The sequence below is a fragment of the Syngnathoides biaculeatus genome, chromosome 13 (assembly GCF_019802595.1).
Source record: "Syngnathoides biaculeatus isolate LvHL_M chromosome 13, ASM1980259v1, whole genome shotgun sequence".
NCBI lineage: Eukaryota > Metazoa > Chordata > Actinopteri > Syngnathiformes > Syngnathidae > Syngnathoides > Syngnathoides biaculeatus.
The window spans coordinates 5,051,068-5,069,013 of NC_084652.1; the positions used below are offsets into that span (position 1 = coordinate 5,051,068).

The 17,946-nt window shown below is 41.5% G+C and overlaps 1 protein-coding gene across 10 annotated transcripts in view; it reads right to left on the reverse strand.

Moving 5' to 3' along the window:
* Positions 1-929: 929 nt before the first annotated feature.
* The window catches only part of pde1cb (phosphodiesterase 1C, calmodulin-dependent b), an 87,261-nt gene continuing 70,244 nt past the window's right edge, over positions 930-17,946 (reverse strand). For 4 of the 10 annotated variants that reach the window (XM_061839578.1, XM_061839576.1, XM_061839583.1 and 1 more), the window contains 10 exons: positions 17,271-17,371; positions 16,255-16,383; positions 15,221-15,322; positions 11,712-11,832; positions 10,276-10,357; positions 8,821-8,941; positions 6,493-6,668; positions 5,558-5,767; positions 5,006-5,068; positions 932-2,442 (listed from right to left, as the gene is read on the reverse strand). In XM_061839578.1, coding sequence (XP_061695562.1) covers positions 2,357-2,442; positions 5,006-5,068; positions 5,558-5,767; positions 6,493-6,668; positions 8,821-8,941; positions 10,276-10,357; positions 11,712-11,832; positions 15,221-15,322; positions 16,255-16,383; positions 17,271-17,371 — 1,191 coding nt within the window. In that variant the 3' untranslated portion in view covers positions 932-2,356. Of the gene's footprint in view, positions 4,431-5,005; positions 5,069-5,557; positions 5,768-6,492; positions 6,669-8,820; positions 8,942-10,275; positions 10,358-11,711; positions 11,833-15,220; positions 15,323-16,254; positions 16,384-17,270; positions 17,372-17,946 lie in introns of all 10 variants that reach the window. The other 6 variants (XR_009797768.1, XM_061839580.1, XM_061839579.1 and 3 more) reach the window with 6 other exon arrangements.

The following is a 17,946-nucleotide window of genomic DNA, read 5'->3' on the forward strand; positions in this document are numbered from 1 at the left end:
CTTGGAGAGCCAAAGTGTTTTGTTTTGTTTTCTTCTATTTTTAATGTTGCTGCTTTATTTTGACAGGTTGAAAGAGTGAGGCCTTCCGCACTACCTTTGAAGAAAAACATCACAAGTACATCACTGCTGGGAGGAATACCTGCAGACCTCTGAGGAACTCGTTTGGCATTTTAGGTGCAACAGAGACATCTAGTGGCGCGTACAGGGAACATAACTAAAATAAAAATAGCATGAGCAAAGTGTAAAAATAAAATAATACTATTGAGGAAAAAAACTTGACAAATTACTTTCAAATATATATTTTTAAAGATTTTTTTTGTGTTTAAATACAGACAATATTAGAGATAATTTAGAGAACTACAGTACACACATACATATGCACACCCCATAACTTGCCCCTACCCTGGCACCTCCTTCCACAGAATAAGAAACTATTCAAATACGAGGGTTTGGGGGATATTAAAAAACGAGATCAAGAACAATAATTTCAAACAACAAAAAAATTCCACTGTTATTGTAAACAAAACCTTGGTTAAGACATTTTTAGACGTGTTAAAAATGAATTTAAAAAGGGTATGAATCAAACAAAAACTGGAAGAAGCGTATTCATTCTGGCTCCAGAACTCCCTCCCCTCCCCAGATCTGTGTCAAAACCTCTTTTATGACTAACTTTAATGCGGGACTGTATTTAGTAGCACTAAATTCTGACCTAGCCCCCATTAGCGAAAAAAAAAAAAAAAAGTCAGAGGTTGTTAAATCCAACCAAAAGAATATGAAGAATTTTTGAGTGTTCCGTACCTGTCGCGGAAGACGAGCCTTCCGACGTCCGCCGGGGTGAGACGGCAACGTTACGAATGAAGACACGCTGACATGATCTGAGCCCTTTGAGTCCACTTTATTGACACAGCTGTGCAGTCACATAGCATGGTGGCGCGCGCGCGCACACACACACACACACACACACACACACACACACACACACACACACACACCCATGTGCGCACAAACAAACACACACGCTCACTCACTGGACTGGTTGGCAAGCCATCTTGCGGTTTTGTTTTCAATCAAATCAATAATATTCAAGCAACCCTCCTACATTTAAGTAGCTTAACCCTTAGGAAGCCCTTAAAATTCTTTTTTTTTTTTTTTTTTAAACAACACAATTGAGCCTAACAGACGAAAAAAAACAAAAAACTATTGAGCTGATATACCAGCAGAAATAAATTCTTACAGGGTCAAACGCTTCTAACATTACAATTTTGACATGCTGCCTAAAGGTTATACAAGCATTAAAAATATAGAAGTCAGCCACTGTATAATGGGACTCAAAATAAAGCAAAAACATTTGTACAAAAAAAATGGAAAAAGGTTAAATTACATTTGGAAAAATTAAATGTGCATATAACACTCAAACTGGATGTGAAAAGGGGGAAAAAATAATACTGTACCTCTGAAAAAAATGTATGGGAAAATGGTGACATACACAAAAATATGAGGCAGAAAAATGGGTAAAAACAGCTAAAGAAATTTCATTAACAGGATATAAAAAAAAGTGAAAAAAGTGAAACGGGGGGGAAGAAAAAATGTGACTGGAAATAATGCAAACATTGGGAGAAAAAAGAATTTAGGAGGAAAAAAAAATGTAAAAAAAATATTGAATATATGAAAATGAAAAACCTCATTCCAGACTTTTTTTAATTTTAATTTTACACCATTATTAACACATACGGCGACAAGTAGCAAGGCACCCTGGTAGAAAACAGTTTCAACGTGTGAAGTGTTGCTGCATGCTTTGACACAGCGCCATCTGCTGGTCCAATATACATTAAAAAAAGATGCATTTTCTGAACATCTTTGAACAAATGTTGGGGTTTGTATTGTCAAAACAAATAAAAATGACTAAAAAAATGTATTGATTTAACAAAGCCAAAAGTGGCTTGAAAGGAGAATAAAAATGGCAGATGTTAAAGGCGATCGTAAGGGTTAAGCTTATTTGAATATTATCTAATATGTTACACAGTCCCCTACATACACACACACACCTACACACAAACCCACTCACACACACACACACATTCATAATCAGAGCAGGTCACAGTGAGGAGATCAGAAATACACAAGGTATTTTCCAGTGTGTTTAAAAAAAAAAAAAAATAAATTGCACACTTTTTACATCCACCTGACCTTGAGATAGTTCAGATCAGTCGTCTAAAGATTGAAGGCGGGGGAGGTGGGGTGGGGGGCTAAAAATATTGACGCTTACAAAAACACCACGTGGAGAAGAAATACGGCTTGCTAAATGTGCCCGACAGCAACTGCGTGCGAAAGCAGAAACGGGCGACACGACGCGACGTCACGAGAAAGCGTTTGTTCGAAAGACGTGGGCGCAAGTTACATTTTGAAAAAGTGAATTCAACTCACGTTTTTTCCGGCGACGAACTTGACAAAACAGGTCACAGGAACATGTTGGCGGGGAGGATGGGAGGTGGGGGAATTACAATGGGGGAAAAAAAAAAAAGTCAGACGAAGCAACACACTACACAATAACTGAAATTCAAGTAAAGTAAAGGAAAATGTAAAAATTGTGACAAAAGGGAGAAACTTTGAAAACATTTAACGCTTTCTTAAAGACCCTGGAGAGTGAATTGTTTTCAAACATATACTATAATGAACACAAATGAAAAACATTGTAGAGACTATTTTCATCTTAGGAAGCTCCGAAAGACATCTTGTACAAAACATCACATTGTAGACTTTTCATATTTGTACAGGTACAATTATTGACAGCCAGCACGAGGACAGGAGCTTTGCACTTTACAGGGACTTTAAATGGAATAAAATAAAAAAAAAAAAAACAATGCAGAAAAGCCAATCTTATTTACAAAAAAAAAACAAACAAAAAAAGACTTAAAAATGTAATAAAATTTAAAAAAAACTCATCAAATTAAGACTACACTAAAGTGGACTAAACTAATGGAATATGGAGAAGCAAAGAAAAATGGATAAGATTGGCTAAAAAAAATATACTAAATCAACAAAACAAAATTTTTTTTTTAAGAAATGAATGGAAAAAAAAATATGAGAACAGGGAACATCGCATAAAAACAAAAACCCACTATTGGGGAGAATATGAGGGTAATTGGTATGGAAAATGACAAAATTGATGATGATGATTGAGGAAATACAGCTCAACATTTAAAGTGCAAAAAAGAAAAGAATATTAGATTTTTTTTAAAGTGGAAAAAGAGATTAAAAAAAGAGTTGGGAGGGAAAATTGACAGAATAAAATCTAATAAAGCCACCCACAACAGTACGTAAGACAAAAAAAAAAGGTCAATAAATTAAAGTCACTGGGCAATGAAAAAAGGCAAAGAGGAAGCGTATTGTTACAGCAGAAAAAAAGAGCACATAAAACATGATCAATAGGTTCCAGGAACAATTACAGCTGGTTCCTACAGGTGCAGTTATGTGTACAGTCAGAGGCACACAGGTTGAGAAGAGAAAAGCCGCTTTTCACAGCAAACAACTTATTAAAAAAAAAAACAAAAAAAAAAACATGAGTGCGTGTCTAACAGAAGAACGCTAGAAAGTTCGTAATTAAATTCTCCCTTTTTCGATATTTCTTCCCCCCCCATCAAAGATCCACATCACAGGCCAACATCTTGGCACCATGGGTTTTTACTTGATACCAAAATAAAATTGCACAAGTGCACAATTATGTAAATATGGGAACGCAAATACTGCCCATTTCTCACGCTCTTAACCGCAAGTGAACAGCAAGTGTAGAAGAACAGCAAAAGCGGAGATTTGTTATTTTACATACGCCCGACAAGCAATATTTGCATTTTACGTCTGCAGAGCGAGGGGAAAAAAAACAAACAAACAAAAAAAAAAGGACATTTAAAATACGCTTTGCTACCGCCCAAAAACTTGCGACAAAGCATTGAGAACAAAAATAAAACGTGCAGCATGTTTAAAGAAAAAACAAAAAAAAGTTGCTATCTTACATTAAATCCACGCCGTTGTTTTTGCGATAAGAGCCAGTGACATTAAAAGCAAAGTTAAAGGTACAAAAAGAACGATAAAGCACGGGAAGGACACGCATCAAACATTTCTCCCACTTGGCAGTTATGTGTACATTTCACAGAGCCTAAAACTATAGAGAACTCCAACGTAAATGCTGTAAAGCCATCCAGTCTAAAGGGAGACAACAACGGGAGCGCGGCGCTACGCGTTATGTACAGTCCAAACAAACGAGACGCTGCCCAAGGGAGGTGAAGGCGTCAGTTTCTGGGTTTCCCGCAGGGAGCGACAAAGTCCTACCGATTTACCAGACCCCCCCCCCCGCCCATCACCGACCCCCGCCGGGCCCCGGCCCCAGCTCAGGTTCGCGAGGACCCTCCATTCTCACTCCATAGCGACCTCCGCTGTTTGAAGGACAAAATAGAAAAAAAAAAAGATAAGGGTGGGGGGGGTGGGAAGGTTGATTTGGATGTTAAGCCGAAAACTCAAATTTCAACACGATTTGCCGGGTGTTTGTATTTTTTCTTGTATATATATCTTGTATATAGTTGCCAAAAATGCATAAACACTAAATAATATTTATAAATTCTGTTATATGTCAAAAATTATTTGAATTATAACAAACATCAAGTTTACAATTATTTAAAGTGTGTATACATTTTTTCTGGCACAGCCTGTACATATAAGGACACTTTCTGAAAATAAGGACATTTACTAAAAATGTATATATTTTTAAAACACGAGTAAACCAAGACAACAAAGTCATTCAACAAAATGAAAATTTGAAAATGCAAAATGAAAGTGTTGAAGAATTCATTTTTTTTTTTTATAGCTGGGGGAAAAAAAAAAAATCAAATGCTAAACAAAATTTTTTAAAAAGGGAAACAAAATTGTAGCCCCTTCGGGTGATTCGAGTACTCACTACTCTACTTCAATAATATTGATAATCTTGTGTTAAGGTTGCTGGCATCTTACTCACCCTCACCTGCTGTGTTTTTGATATCTTCACTTCCCAGAGAGTTTGCGCCTTCGGACAACTCTCCTGAACAACCAAAAAACTATTTTAATATCCCATTATTTTGCTTATGCCTCAAGATTTAACATAGCTAAATGGAAAGATACACATAGTAAATACAAATGTTTATAATTACACAGTGTAAAAAAGTGCTAAATTGAACAAAATGTCAAAAGGGAAACGAAACTGTGAGGTGCTTTATAGCCCAAAAAAATGAAGAAAGTGTGAAAAATAAAGAAATGTTTAACTAAGATGAAAGAGTGACCCAAACAACAAATATACAGTAGTACAAAAACTGAAATTGTATGGGGGAAAAAAAACATCCCCAAATGTTTTGAAAAATTAATCCAAACATGATTTGTTTTTTTTTTTTCTTCAATAAATACATGAAACTTGAAACCAAGAACTGCCTTTCCAGTATATTCCTTCCGAGGAAGGGGAAAAAAAACTGCATCGACTTAATCACAGTAAAACAAGATAAAACAAGATACTCCAGTGGCGGGCGTGCAAGCGTACCGTTCTGCAGCGAGGGACTCTTGTGCGCGGCGCCCCCGGGTGGCTGCGGAGCAGCATCCCGGGCGTCGGGCTCGGACGCCGCCTCCTCGTCGCCCGCCTCCCGCTGGGCGGCTTTGGGCTCGGCGGAGTCTGAGGGGTCCTCTTCAGGCTCCATGGAGTCTTCCTGCTGGCCTCGCTCCTCCGCGTCCCTTTTGGCTCGCTCCTCGGCTTCTGACGTCCGACAAAGCAGATAAAACGGCGGGTTAGTCACCGCCGCCATACTGTAAACATTAATAACACCCCACCGAGACATAATACATGAAATATTTCTTTTCAAATAAACAAAACTAATTTAAACATTTTTTTTAGGAAAAAATGTTTAAACTTAAAATTTAAACTTAGAGTTCATCAATACATAAAGTGCCAAAAATTTAAACAATTGGGGAAAAAAATAGATGAGAACCACAAATATGGAAAGACAAAAAAAAATAAACAGCTAGTTAATATGACTGGCTTCTAATAAGTGCCATAGCCATGGAAGAATTGATCAAAATGGATGGGTAAGATACCATATTACGTTTATTATTGTACTTATGTTAATCCCTCAACAAAGAATCGATAATAAAAAGGACTGGGCGAAGCGTACAAAAAAAAAAGGAAAAAATAACTTCTGAATGGAACATTTTTAGAAAAATATTGAAAAATGGACCCACAATGTAATCTTATTCAATTGATAGAAACCGAAAGGCCATTAAATGTCTTTTGGCTTTTTAACCGCATGAGAAATTATCCTAAGTTCACTGAAATGTGGCTGCCGCTTCGTGTTAATGCCAAGTTTTGTGCAGATTGTGTGGGTGTGCACAGATGCTCCAAGTGCGCATTTAAAGTTTTGGATTTTCAATCGTTTCCTGCTGAATCTCCATAAAGTGGCTTTTTGCGGTATGAAAGCAACGCACCTTTGGTGGCCTGGGCTTTCCAGCGCTCCCTGTTCTGGTAGACCTCCTCGTTCCACAGCGCCTTGAAGTTCTTCATGTCGACGGCCAGCAGGGAGTTGTGGCCCGACGAGCAGCTGTCGGCGGCCATGCTCTTCGCGCTTTGCCTCTTGGCCTCCTCCGAGCTAATACTGTTCAGACTGCGTCCAAAGGCAAAGGGAGACCAGCTCAGAGCTACATGGCCAAGATATTAATCCCCATTTACATATTGCACTGTTTGATTTAATAGGACTGTGTCTACCTAAAAGTCAAAAAATTATTTTGAAAATAATGTTTGAATTTATTTAAATCCGTCATAAAAATGAGCCAGATTTTTTTTTTTTAAATAACATGATTTTATGACATATATATGGATTTAATTGAATAAATATATTGAAATAAATCATTTCATTAAAATCAATTTATACAATAGTTAATTATACCGGGGGAACAGTGGAGCAACAGTTCTGCGGACCGGGGTTCGAATCCCGGTCCTGCCTGTGTGGAGTTTTGTGGGTTTTCTCCGGGCACTCCGGTTTCCTCCCACGTTCCAAAAAAAACATGCAACATGAATTGGAGACTCTAAATTGCTCCAAGGTGTGAATGTGGCTGTTGTCTGTCTCCATGTGCGCCGTGATTGGCTGGAGACCAGTTCAGGGTGTACCCCCCCCCATCCTGCCCGAAGTTAGCTGGGAGAGGGTCCAGCACTTCCGTGACACTTGTGAGGATAAGCGGATTGATGGATGATTACGTTATTGCAAAAAGGGAGTTGCTTACAAACACTGCCTTTGATATTGTTGGAATTTTCGATAATCATTTGAAAATTTGGTACATATTTTAAGAATCATGGACGTTGACGCACACGACTTGCTTTTGCGGGCCACATAAACTGATGTGGCGGACCAGCTCTGGGCCCCCGGTTCTTCGGTTTGACACCTGCACCATAAACTATATCAAAATATTGCATTTTCTTTTTGTGCAGCACATGAGTCAAATTCCGTCGACAGGTTTATGTTATTGGTTTATCCATCCATCCATTTTCTTTGCCGCTTATCCTCACGAGGGAGAGTGCTGGAGCCTATCCCAGCCGTCATCAGGCAGGAAGCTGTGTACACCCTGAACTGGTTGCTAGCCAATCGCAGGGCACATAGAGACAAACAGCCGCTCTCACAATCACACCTGGGGGCAATTTTGAGTGTCCAATTACTGTTGCATGTTTTTGGGATGTGGGAGGAAACCGGAGTGCCCGGAGAAAACCCACGCAGGCAAGGGGAGAACATGCAGACTCCAACACGGATGGGGCCAGGATGGAACTCGAACCTCAGAAATGTGAGAACAACGCTTCACCAGCTGCGCCACCGTGCCGCCCGTTATTGCTTTATGTTTACATAAATTGCTGCGGTATTTTTCTTCAACATTGGCGCAATGAACTCTGGGAAATACCAATAGTTTACTGTGCTGGTTATTACCGGCAAGAAGAACACGGCAGCTGCTGTCATACTTACGCAAAACACGAGCCACCTGGTGAGCACAAACATACAATTGCTTGCGGTTTTCCTGAAACGGGGCGCACGGGAACAGTTGAGCTGATAAATTTGCGTGTCAGAAATTCTGCACGGTGCCCAAATTGTCCCATTTCCGATTTACCTTGCGATTAGATTCAATCGCTTTCCTTGGCTTTTCCGCCGCTAACATCAACGGAATAGATTAGCAAGAGCAGCGTCCCGTCATGTGACGGCGCCGTGATGGGATTAGAGATGAAGCCGCGTCTCTAAAGTCAGCGGCATTCATCCTTCGGGGAAGTGGAATATGTGAACGCGCGCGCCAGGCAAGGCGATCCATCCTGTGTTGATGCCTTGAGATGATTCACTCTGGACTCAAAAGCGTCCGTCTGAGCGATGAGAGGGGAGCGATAAAGGCCAGACGGTTCCAGATAAATGAAAATGGCAATAATGGAAGATGAAGAGGTCTGACGCACTTCACGGCGTCAGGTGAGACGAAATCTCCGCGATTGCGTGAGATGATGGCCGCCGTTGAGCACGCAGATAAGCAGCCGGATGTTGATGTTTGACACGCACTTTTAGACAGACATCGTTTCATTAGCGCTTTCTGGATAGTTACTTGATATTTAGACTAAAATTGGATAAAGTCATGCTCTGGTTAGGCTACAAGTATGCGGTTGTTGGGCTGTGCAAAATGAAAGGTGACGACAATTCCACGCACGCTGCGACTCGTACGCTTTCCCTTCCGTAACGCCTCCATTGCACTAAAAACTCCAAAACGGCGTCCCGGTTTTCGACACGCGGAGCCCACCTGGAGCGCCGGAAGCCCGCGAGACCCGAGTGCGAGGCCTCGTCGATGAGCGGCGTGACGATGCGCTCCATCATGTCGGTCAGCACGGTGAAGGTGGGAACCACGATGAAGTCGATGAAGCCTGCGTACGCCGGCGCAGACACAGATTGACAGTGAAAAGGTGTTAGTTGGACATTTCTTGAAATATGGTATTCAGACACAATCTGTCATTTGGCTCATTCAGATCTCAGTTAGTAAATTTTAAAAATTTAGTTGCAAGCATCGTATTGCCACCTCACATTAAAAAAAATATCACAAAGAGTGTCACGGTACGCTGTCTAGTTAAGACAACCAAATAACACACAAATAACATTTTTGTTCACACAGGCTAAAGAACTGCACCAGTGATGAAATGTTCTAACCTTTTAAAAGCAGAGGGTTTCACACAAATTGTGGCGCGACACATGTAGACAGACAATATAACAATACTGTTCTGTTTTTCATCCTCCTTTAAAAAAAAAATACTGATATTACTGTCGCTTACTAATTCAGTTGTGACATGCTAAAATGAGTGTTTCTGTATGTATTATGGGAAAGGCAAATTTTATAATAACTGGAAACCATATGACTGTCAACTAGACGCCAAGGTGTTTAATATTGATGGAATGCTGCAGTTGTTTTTGAAAATTTAAATGGAAACTTGAGAATACAAATAAATATTTGTATGAAATATAAGTTAAAGGGCGCCACGGTGGATCATCTGGTAAAGTCTTGGCCTCATAGTTCTGAGGACCCGGGTTCGATCCCGTGTCTGTGCCTGTGTGAAGATTGCATGTTTTTCCCGTGCACTCCGGTTTCCTCCCACATCCCAAAAACATGCAACACTAATTGGACACTCTAAATTGCCCCTAGGTGTGATTGTGAGTGCGGTTATTTGTCTCGATATGCCCTGCGATTGGCTGGCGACCAGTTCAGGGTGTACCCCGCCTCCTGCCCGTTGATAGCTGGGATAGGCTACAGCACTCCCAGCGACCCTCGTGAGGATAAGCAGCAAAGAAAATGGTTGGATGGATATAATACATGCATGCTAATATAAAATCTAATAAAATTTTATTTGAATGTGCTTTTTTCAATTTCGGTGAGGGCCGATTGGTTTCTGCTCATTGAATAAAATGCTCAGTTACGAAATATACTTTATGAAAATATTAATGTATTTGTAATAGCTTTCAAATAAATGTCAGATAATGAAGCATACAGATATAACATTTTATTGCGCTCAATAACACTCAATCTATTTAATATGTTGTTAGTTTGCCTGATCAGCGGGGGGGGGATTTACCGGAGGGGTGGGCGTTTGTATGTTAAAGTGGACGAGACACCCGGGGGTGAATTGTGTCACGGCGTCAATTACATCAGAATTCGAAGCGCTGCACTGTTGCTCATTCTATTACGCAGGTGAGTCAGGATAGGACTCACCTATCTGGGACTGCGCCACCATTGTTGACTTTCGGTCGCAGAGCGGCGAGAAGGAAAGGCCGAGCTCGGCTTCTTTGTCCCCCTGGGAAAAACACAAAAAGTCGGCGGTGAAGAGCGCGGCGGTCTCGCTTCGCCGCTCGACGGGGCTTGACGACCTGCCGGGGGATTGCCTTTGGGGAACAAATGCGTTTCATTTTCCTTTTTTTATAAACACTCGAGATTCGGAGGTGGGAGTCGGTGTCGCGCGTGGAAGCCGTTTATTGACAAAGCGCGTCCCTCGGGACGACAAAAGCCTTGCGACGGCGACCGCAATAACAAAAGCAGCCGTGATGACGACGACAACAATGTTTGATAATGAAGGAAAGTGCGTGACTGATTGTTGCGGTGTTCTTTTGACCTCTACAGCTATAACTTCTTTTGCATTTCTTTATTTTCAGTTAGTTACACGCATGGCATTGTGTGACATTAGTGACCTCTTCTTTAATTTTTTTATAAATTCAGCCACTGAGGACCACAGTGGGCTTTTCCCACTTTTTTTTGGTCATTTTGGAGAAGATTGATTCCACATTTTATGACCACGATAAAAAGATGGGGAATTTGCTGTATAATGATGACTTTTTCTGGATACTTCTCTATACAGCAATAGTGTTTTTCCTCATATTTGAGCATTTTGCCTCAAATATTTCAATTGGTTTAATCAAGATGTGTTCTACAATGAGAATTATTCATTTACAGCTGTGGTGCAGACAATTTTGTGCGTTTCTTTTCTGTTTTGAAGCACCATCGTGACGTCAGCAAGCATTTCGCTGGTTTTTTTATTTTATTCTGGCAATTACTCCGAAAGAATGACTTCTACACTTACAGCAAATTTATTTGTATCGCGCATTTCATACACGAGGTAACTCAATGTGCTTTACATGATTAATGGCATTTGAAAACAAAGAGATAAAACATTTAAAACGGGATAAAAACAATAAAAATGACCAAAAAAAATAATTAAAACCGCATACAGTGCAAGTAACATGATCAAAAAGTGGACATATTCTAAAAAGCATGAGGAAAAAAAAAACAAGTTTTCAACCTGGATTTAAAAAGATTGACACTTGGGGCTGACCTCACCATTATTATTATTATTATTATTCAATTTGTGTGCAGCATAATAGCTAAATGCTGCTTCACCATGTTTGCTTTTTTGGACTCTGCGCTCCACAATTTGACGCGAGTCAGTCGATCTCAGAGCTCTACTGGCTTCGTATTCCGTAAGCATTTCTTTCATGTATTCAGGACCTAAATCATTTAGTGATTTATAAACCAATAAGTAGCAGAACTTTAAAATCTACTCGTAAGCTGACGGGAAGCCAGTTCAAGGACTTTAGGATTGGAGTTACATGCTGTGAGACTGTAAAAGACGAGGTCAGTGTTCCAGTGGCACTCACCTGTCTGAAGAACTCCTCCAGCAGAGAGGTGGTCCAACGGTGGTGAAGGTCCCAACTTTTGGCCGGGTGGCTGATGTCGGCGGTGTGCAGCAGTAAGGACAGGGCTTTGGGCTTATCGATGCTAAAGATGACAGCAAACGGAGAGTCACCTTAATACACAGGTATAATAACAACGGTAAGGCGAGTGAATTTATGGGTTTAAAAAAAACAAAACTAAAAAAAGGACCAATGAAACCTCAAAAGACGAGGTAACCAATTTGGGATGTGACTAATAATGGCCCATAAATGACAAAAAAAAAAAATTGGAATACATTGTTCTGAAGCAGCAATGTGCAGAATCAAAAATGTCCTGTAACGCTTTGAGTCACTTGCATAATTCATGTTTAGTTCCTTTGCGGTTTTTACAAGGGAACTCTAAAAGATGCACACTGAAGTTGATGGAAACCGTATCAAAGATGTGAAAGCACACCCGACATTTATTCTTGATTAGGGCGTACCATGAGGGTAAAATGGTACGGATGCAGATTTTTGGCATACCCAGTGTAACAAACATATCTGCCTTGTGTGTAGAACTTTGCAAACAAACTGCAGTCCAGCCTCTGGCTAGCACACGTCATGACTCGCGGATTTTGCAGTACATTAAACTTGTAAACTCGTTTTAAGTGGCATCACGCCAACGTGAATTTGTGCGCAACATAAAAGAAAGTACAAAAGCAGCATTTGAACGGTCTATCGCAGCCTCTGCCGCTACACCGAAAGCAATAAACGAAGGCCATTGGCGTTTTATAGCATATTTTATACTGTCTGTAGCCTTCATTTTATCAAAGTTATCTCATTTGAAGGTTACACCCAAACTAAACCTAAAACTAGGACAATTACATATTTTTAACCCTCTGATTCTACTTACTCATTTCATAACCAGGTTTTTCTAAAGCAGGGGTGTCAAGCTCGTTTTTGTCACGGGCCACACCGGAGTTCCTGTTTCCCCCTCATCGGGACGTTATGACTGTGAAACCATAAAAATCCTTGAGCGCCTCATCATAATTTGAAATTTTTGGTACAGATGTGAACAAAAATCTCAAAAGTTCATACACGTGATTTAGCTTCACGGGCAACATAAAGTCATCCGACGGGCCAGGTCCGGCCCCCGGGCCTCGAGTTTGACACCAGTGTTCTAGTAAGTATATGAGACAGCTGGGGAAAATACAGGGTAAGACACAGGCAAATCCGGGAAACACAGCAGCCAATGTTTAGAACTCAGGATTTCACAAAATTATTATGCGGTCATCCACCCTCCCCTAAAAAAGTTCACATCCAAATATATTTTCCCATTTAACGCGATTGCCCCGCTTAAGACTAATTGTCTGTTTCGCCGAAATTTGCTGTGAAGATCATTTCACATTATCGGCCGTTACTGGTGTGGCTGAGAGCATTAAAATCGTGTCACGCTTCACAAACAGATGCAAAAAAATGGGAAGGAGACAAATAAAAAAAACAGGCACAGAAGGTCAAACACGGGGGGGTGAGAAAGACCGGCTCGCGTTTCCCCGTCCTCATCCCGTTTGCGTCAGGCCTGCAGCGGACTGCTTCAAATTACATTATAGTCCATTCAGCATTCTACACTGCAATCTCTCGGATGTGTGTGAGAGGGGGGGGGGGGGGTCGATGGAAGGATGCCCTGCAGTCAGCACTCTTCAGACTCTTGTTTGCAACTCACTCTCGGACACACATAAACATCCAAGGGAGCTGAAAGTCAGTCTCCTATCCGTTATCAGTGCTTTCAGGGCATTTTTGGAAATGATACCGACAAGGTCAATAGGTCACCCCCCCCCCCATGCTCCTACAATCCTTGACCTTTTATCATCACCATCACACTTGCCGCACAACCAGAGATGAGTCACCAGCAGAAAATAATTGCTAGACTCGAGATAACATACGAATAGGGAGCAATAGTGCAGTTTTTTTAATTGTACTAACAGCTTGTGATTTACGCCATTTCTATCAGGGGAAATGCAAATATTTTTAGCATTTATTCATTTGACTGGAGTTCCAATAAAAGCAATACACAATGTCACTGGTATGTTACAAATCAGGAGAAGAGTGGCGTTTTAAACAAAAAGGCACAGCCTTCCTTAGGAGGAGTTTGTACATCCAGCAGAAACGTGCTCAATATGTTAGTATTTTACTGTGCAGCCGTCGACCTGTGATGTAGAGCTCGTGCACGTGACGTCGCCATTTTGCCGATCAAAAAGAGCCGCCTGACAGTGTGGAGGACATTGAACCGGACCAGAATATTCACAATGCCCGAGACTTGTTGTGCTGTTGGTTGTCACAACAGACGAGACAAATATTCAAAGAGAGCATTTTATGGAATACCAGCTGAAAAGACCAGAAAAGATCGATGGATTTCGGCAATGAAACGTGATTAATGGTGCCCAACCAAAATACACACAACTGTGTAGCGATCGCTTCATTTCAGGTACGAATTATTCTTCTCAATCTCAAACTACCAAGAAGTATTTATAATGCCAAATTGGCTCATTTGAAAATGATGCGCATTGAGGAAAAAAAAAAAAAAAAAAAAAAAGAAAAGTCTGTCGCAAAGGTTTACGGAGGTTAAGTGTGGCCGCCATCGCTTCCATGTATGTTCCGTGGACACGACTCCATCCTCTTTTTTTCCCCCAATCACAGTTAATGAATGTGAGTTGATGTAAAACCATGGGTCATTTATTTAAACATTGGCATTTCTATTGAATATTAGCTGAAAAATTGATGGATTCCGGCAAAGGTTAATGTGTCGCGTTCACGAGCTGTCAAAACCGTCACTATGTGGTATTTATTCCTGATTGACAACAGATCCGGCAACTAAGTATTTGTATGCGTCCATTTTGATTACGCTTTCAAAATTCTTCCGTGTAAATCTCGCCGATTTACTCACGAGATCCGTGTGTAGATCCAGTTGTCCAAGACAAGCGGAAGTGAATTAACAGTCCAATTTCTTATTGGCGAAAACATCGACTTCGGCATTAAATACGGATCCTCTATGCCCAGTTTATCAAATTTTTCCACGTACCGTCGTTTATTTTCACCTTCTACATGTCTGACGCTATCGGACAAAACTCTGCGCGTCGTGTTAGAAGACACCTTTTCGCATCGTCTCCAACCGACTTAGCATTGAGCAATGCTTAGCTTGACCGGCAATATGGCGAGGTAAACAAAGGTCACGTGATTTTATGACGTAGGTGCACGAGCTCTAAAATGAGCGTGCGAATGATGAGCCGCAAAATAGCTGGGCAACACTGTGTGAGCAGGAATGATTGTCTCTAAGTGCCCTGCGATTCACTGGCGATCGCGCCAAGAAGTATCCCAACTCCTGCTCAAAATTGGCTGAAACAGGCTCAAGCGCGATAGAAAATAGATGGATGACAACAAAAGAGCGCTGCAGCCAAGCGGAGACTGCGGAGCGTAAAGGGATTCGTATCGAAACTGAAGGGAAAAGGTCAACTGACCCCTCGGGCTGTTGCAGGAAGTTCTTCATGGCCTTCACCTGCTGGAAGTGGCAGGACATGTCGGTGGCCAGCACCATCTCCACCACCAGAGCACGCAGCTCTCTGCGAGAAAAAGACAAAACAAAATGAAATGTGTGCGCGCACAAGGGTGGAAAAAAAAACAAAAATCCTAATAATAAAAAAGAATTAAAAGCTTGCTGGAGCAAAAAGCAGACAGCCGGCACTGACTGCTGGAGCTATTTATAAGCGTCTTGCTTTGACAGGTTCGGGCTCATGCTATGAAAATTGGATTGTGCCTGTCTGCTCTAATGTATTATCACAGTTTCACTGGGTACAGAACTGTTGGACCTTGAAAGCATTTGTCATTTCCCGCAGAACAAAAGCCGAAATCACTATGAATGCCTTGTGTGTACGTGGAGGTCAACTTTTCTCTTGCTTCATATTATTTTTTGGTACAGTAGTAACCTGACTTGCGAATTTAAAAAGACCAATAAAGACATGTATTGGAATGCCATTAATTTGGCCCAGAATCCTCAAAAAAAAAACCCAATATATTTATTTGTTATATTTTGAATTGAGAAAAATAGCACGGTTATAAAAAGATAAAAGCAAGTGTAAAGAAATCAACTGCGTATGAGGCAACTAACAGTCACAACTAAAGTGTCGTGTGTGCCTTTAAGAGGCGTGGCCTACACAATAATGTCAAGCACTTAGCCTTGTTGTGAGCGTGTCTGGAAGCGAGTCAGCCGACTGCAGCTGCTCGCGAGTGTTGTAATTTTTTGCGTTTGGCCGTTTGCCCGATTCAATAAACAGTCGAAATTGTACAGGCCTCAGTGGCTTTCCCTTTTTTCGGCGGCGAATCTGAGCCTCACCCGTGACGACAATTTTGGTTTTCAACAAACACGACGCCTAAAAATGGCAAAGTGACAGCGTGAAACCCAAAGAGGTACAAAGTTGCAGCAAATGTATGTCAAGCTGCCACCGGATTTTATTCCCCCATTGAAGTCACTCCGCTCCCTCTTCTTGGCTCTGACCTCCAGTCGTCCTTGGAGAGGTTGTACAGGATGTTCATCTCGTCGTCTTCCTGCAGGAGGCGGTAGGCCGCGCTCACGTGGTGGCTCTCCAACACCGAGCGGTCGTTGTACAGGATCGCCGTGTCGGACCTGGGAGGAGGCAGAGCAAATATCCATTACGGCGGTTATGACCGGCAGCGACCATCGAATGTTGCCGCTTCTCGTTTTAATCAGTATCATCAGCGGGAGGGCTTTGATGATATTTGAAACTCATCCCAGGATTTTTATTTTTGGTTGTTAGGGAATTTTATTGCCCAAGTGGAATTAGATCAGTCTAATGTTTGTATCAATGGGGTTAAATTGTGTGAATGCAGAATGGATTCCAATTTAAGCCTAACAGGTTCTCTGCCCAAATTGAAATTATATCATAATGTGACACTGCATTACCGTAATGTCCCTGACCTTGCAGCACATCTTGATCAGTTTTTTTCCATTTCTATTGTACGAGGTGGGGTGCTTATCATTCTCTTCACAACAGTTAATAGTGACAACCATCACCTTTGCACGATAGAAACGATTGGCTCATTTTGAGTCGATATCCTCATTTTAGGCCCAGACGTGATTCTCTTTAAAACTGGCTGAACAAATTAATAGTTTCCAAGATGTCGGTGTGTCGAACCCGAGCTTTGAACTCGACTAGACTTGATGATACGACACTGCATTACGATAGTTTTTCGGATTTGATGCGCAGCTCGAGTCATTTTGGTTATTTCTATTATGGAAGGTCGGGGTTATGACTAATCACTGGCGGGCTGGACGATTGCGTCAAAAGAAAATGATATTTCTTTGAATGTTCTTCCACATTTCCATACATCATGAGGGAAGTAATTTGCAGAACGTGAAACTATTGTCTCTTGTTCTTCCCCTGTTATCGCTGCCCCAGCACCCGTATGTGTGAAAGTCCCTCTCGCCTTGGTAAATGAGAGCATCCATTTCGGAGTCAGGAGCCGAGCGCTCTTGATTTTATGATCCATTACCTTGTCTGAATGTGGAAGTTGTTTGTGGTCCCCGTGTGCTCGTAGTCGTGCACGGCCGCAGCAAAGATCATGGCAAAGATCTCCAGCTCAGTTAACCAATGCTGTAGGGGGGATGGGTGGGGGCAAACGAAGGACGGTGGAGGATGACACAATGGAAGGGCAGCCGTGAATGGGAAAGAATGCGCAGAGGGAGTAATGGAAAGGAATCAAGTGATGAGGAATGGGGAAGGCGGTGAACGGAAAAGCGAGGACGTGAGGAAGGTTGTTTTATGAAGATGTGTAGGAGAGAATACATTACGGTTCGGCGCGAAGGGGAAACAAATGAGTGATGGGGAGAGACGGGGGAAGGTGAGGAGGGCAAAAAGGAAAGTTGGGAGAAGAAGTTACACAATGTTATTTTTTTGCAATGAAGAGTGGATTAAATGATGCCATCTGCATATGCAACACTTTTTTTTTCCCCTTCTTTCGAAACAGACATGCATTTTCAGTCCCATTTAAAACAACACATTGTTTATGATACCCTGAATGAAAAAAAAAATGGTTAAGAACCATTCACTGCCACGGACGGCTGTGGAATTAAAATATCCACGGAGGACTTGGCAGCGAGGGGATGGGTCCCGTCTTATGCAACTCCGACTGCTCGCCCCGTCCCCTCTCCCGCAGGTCCAATGTCAAC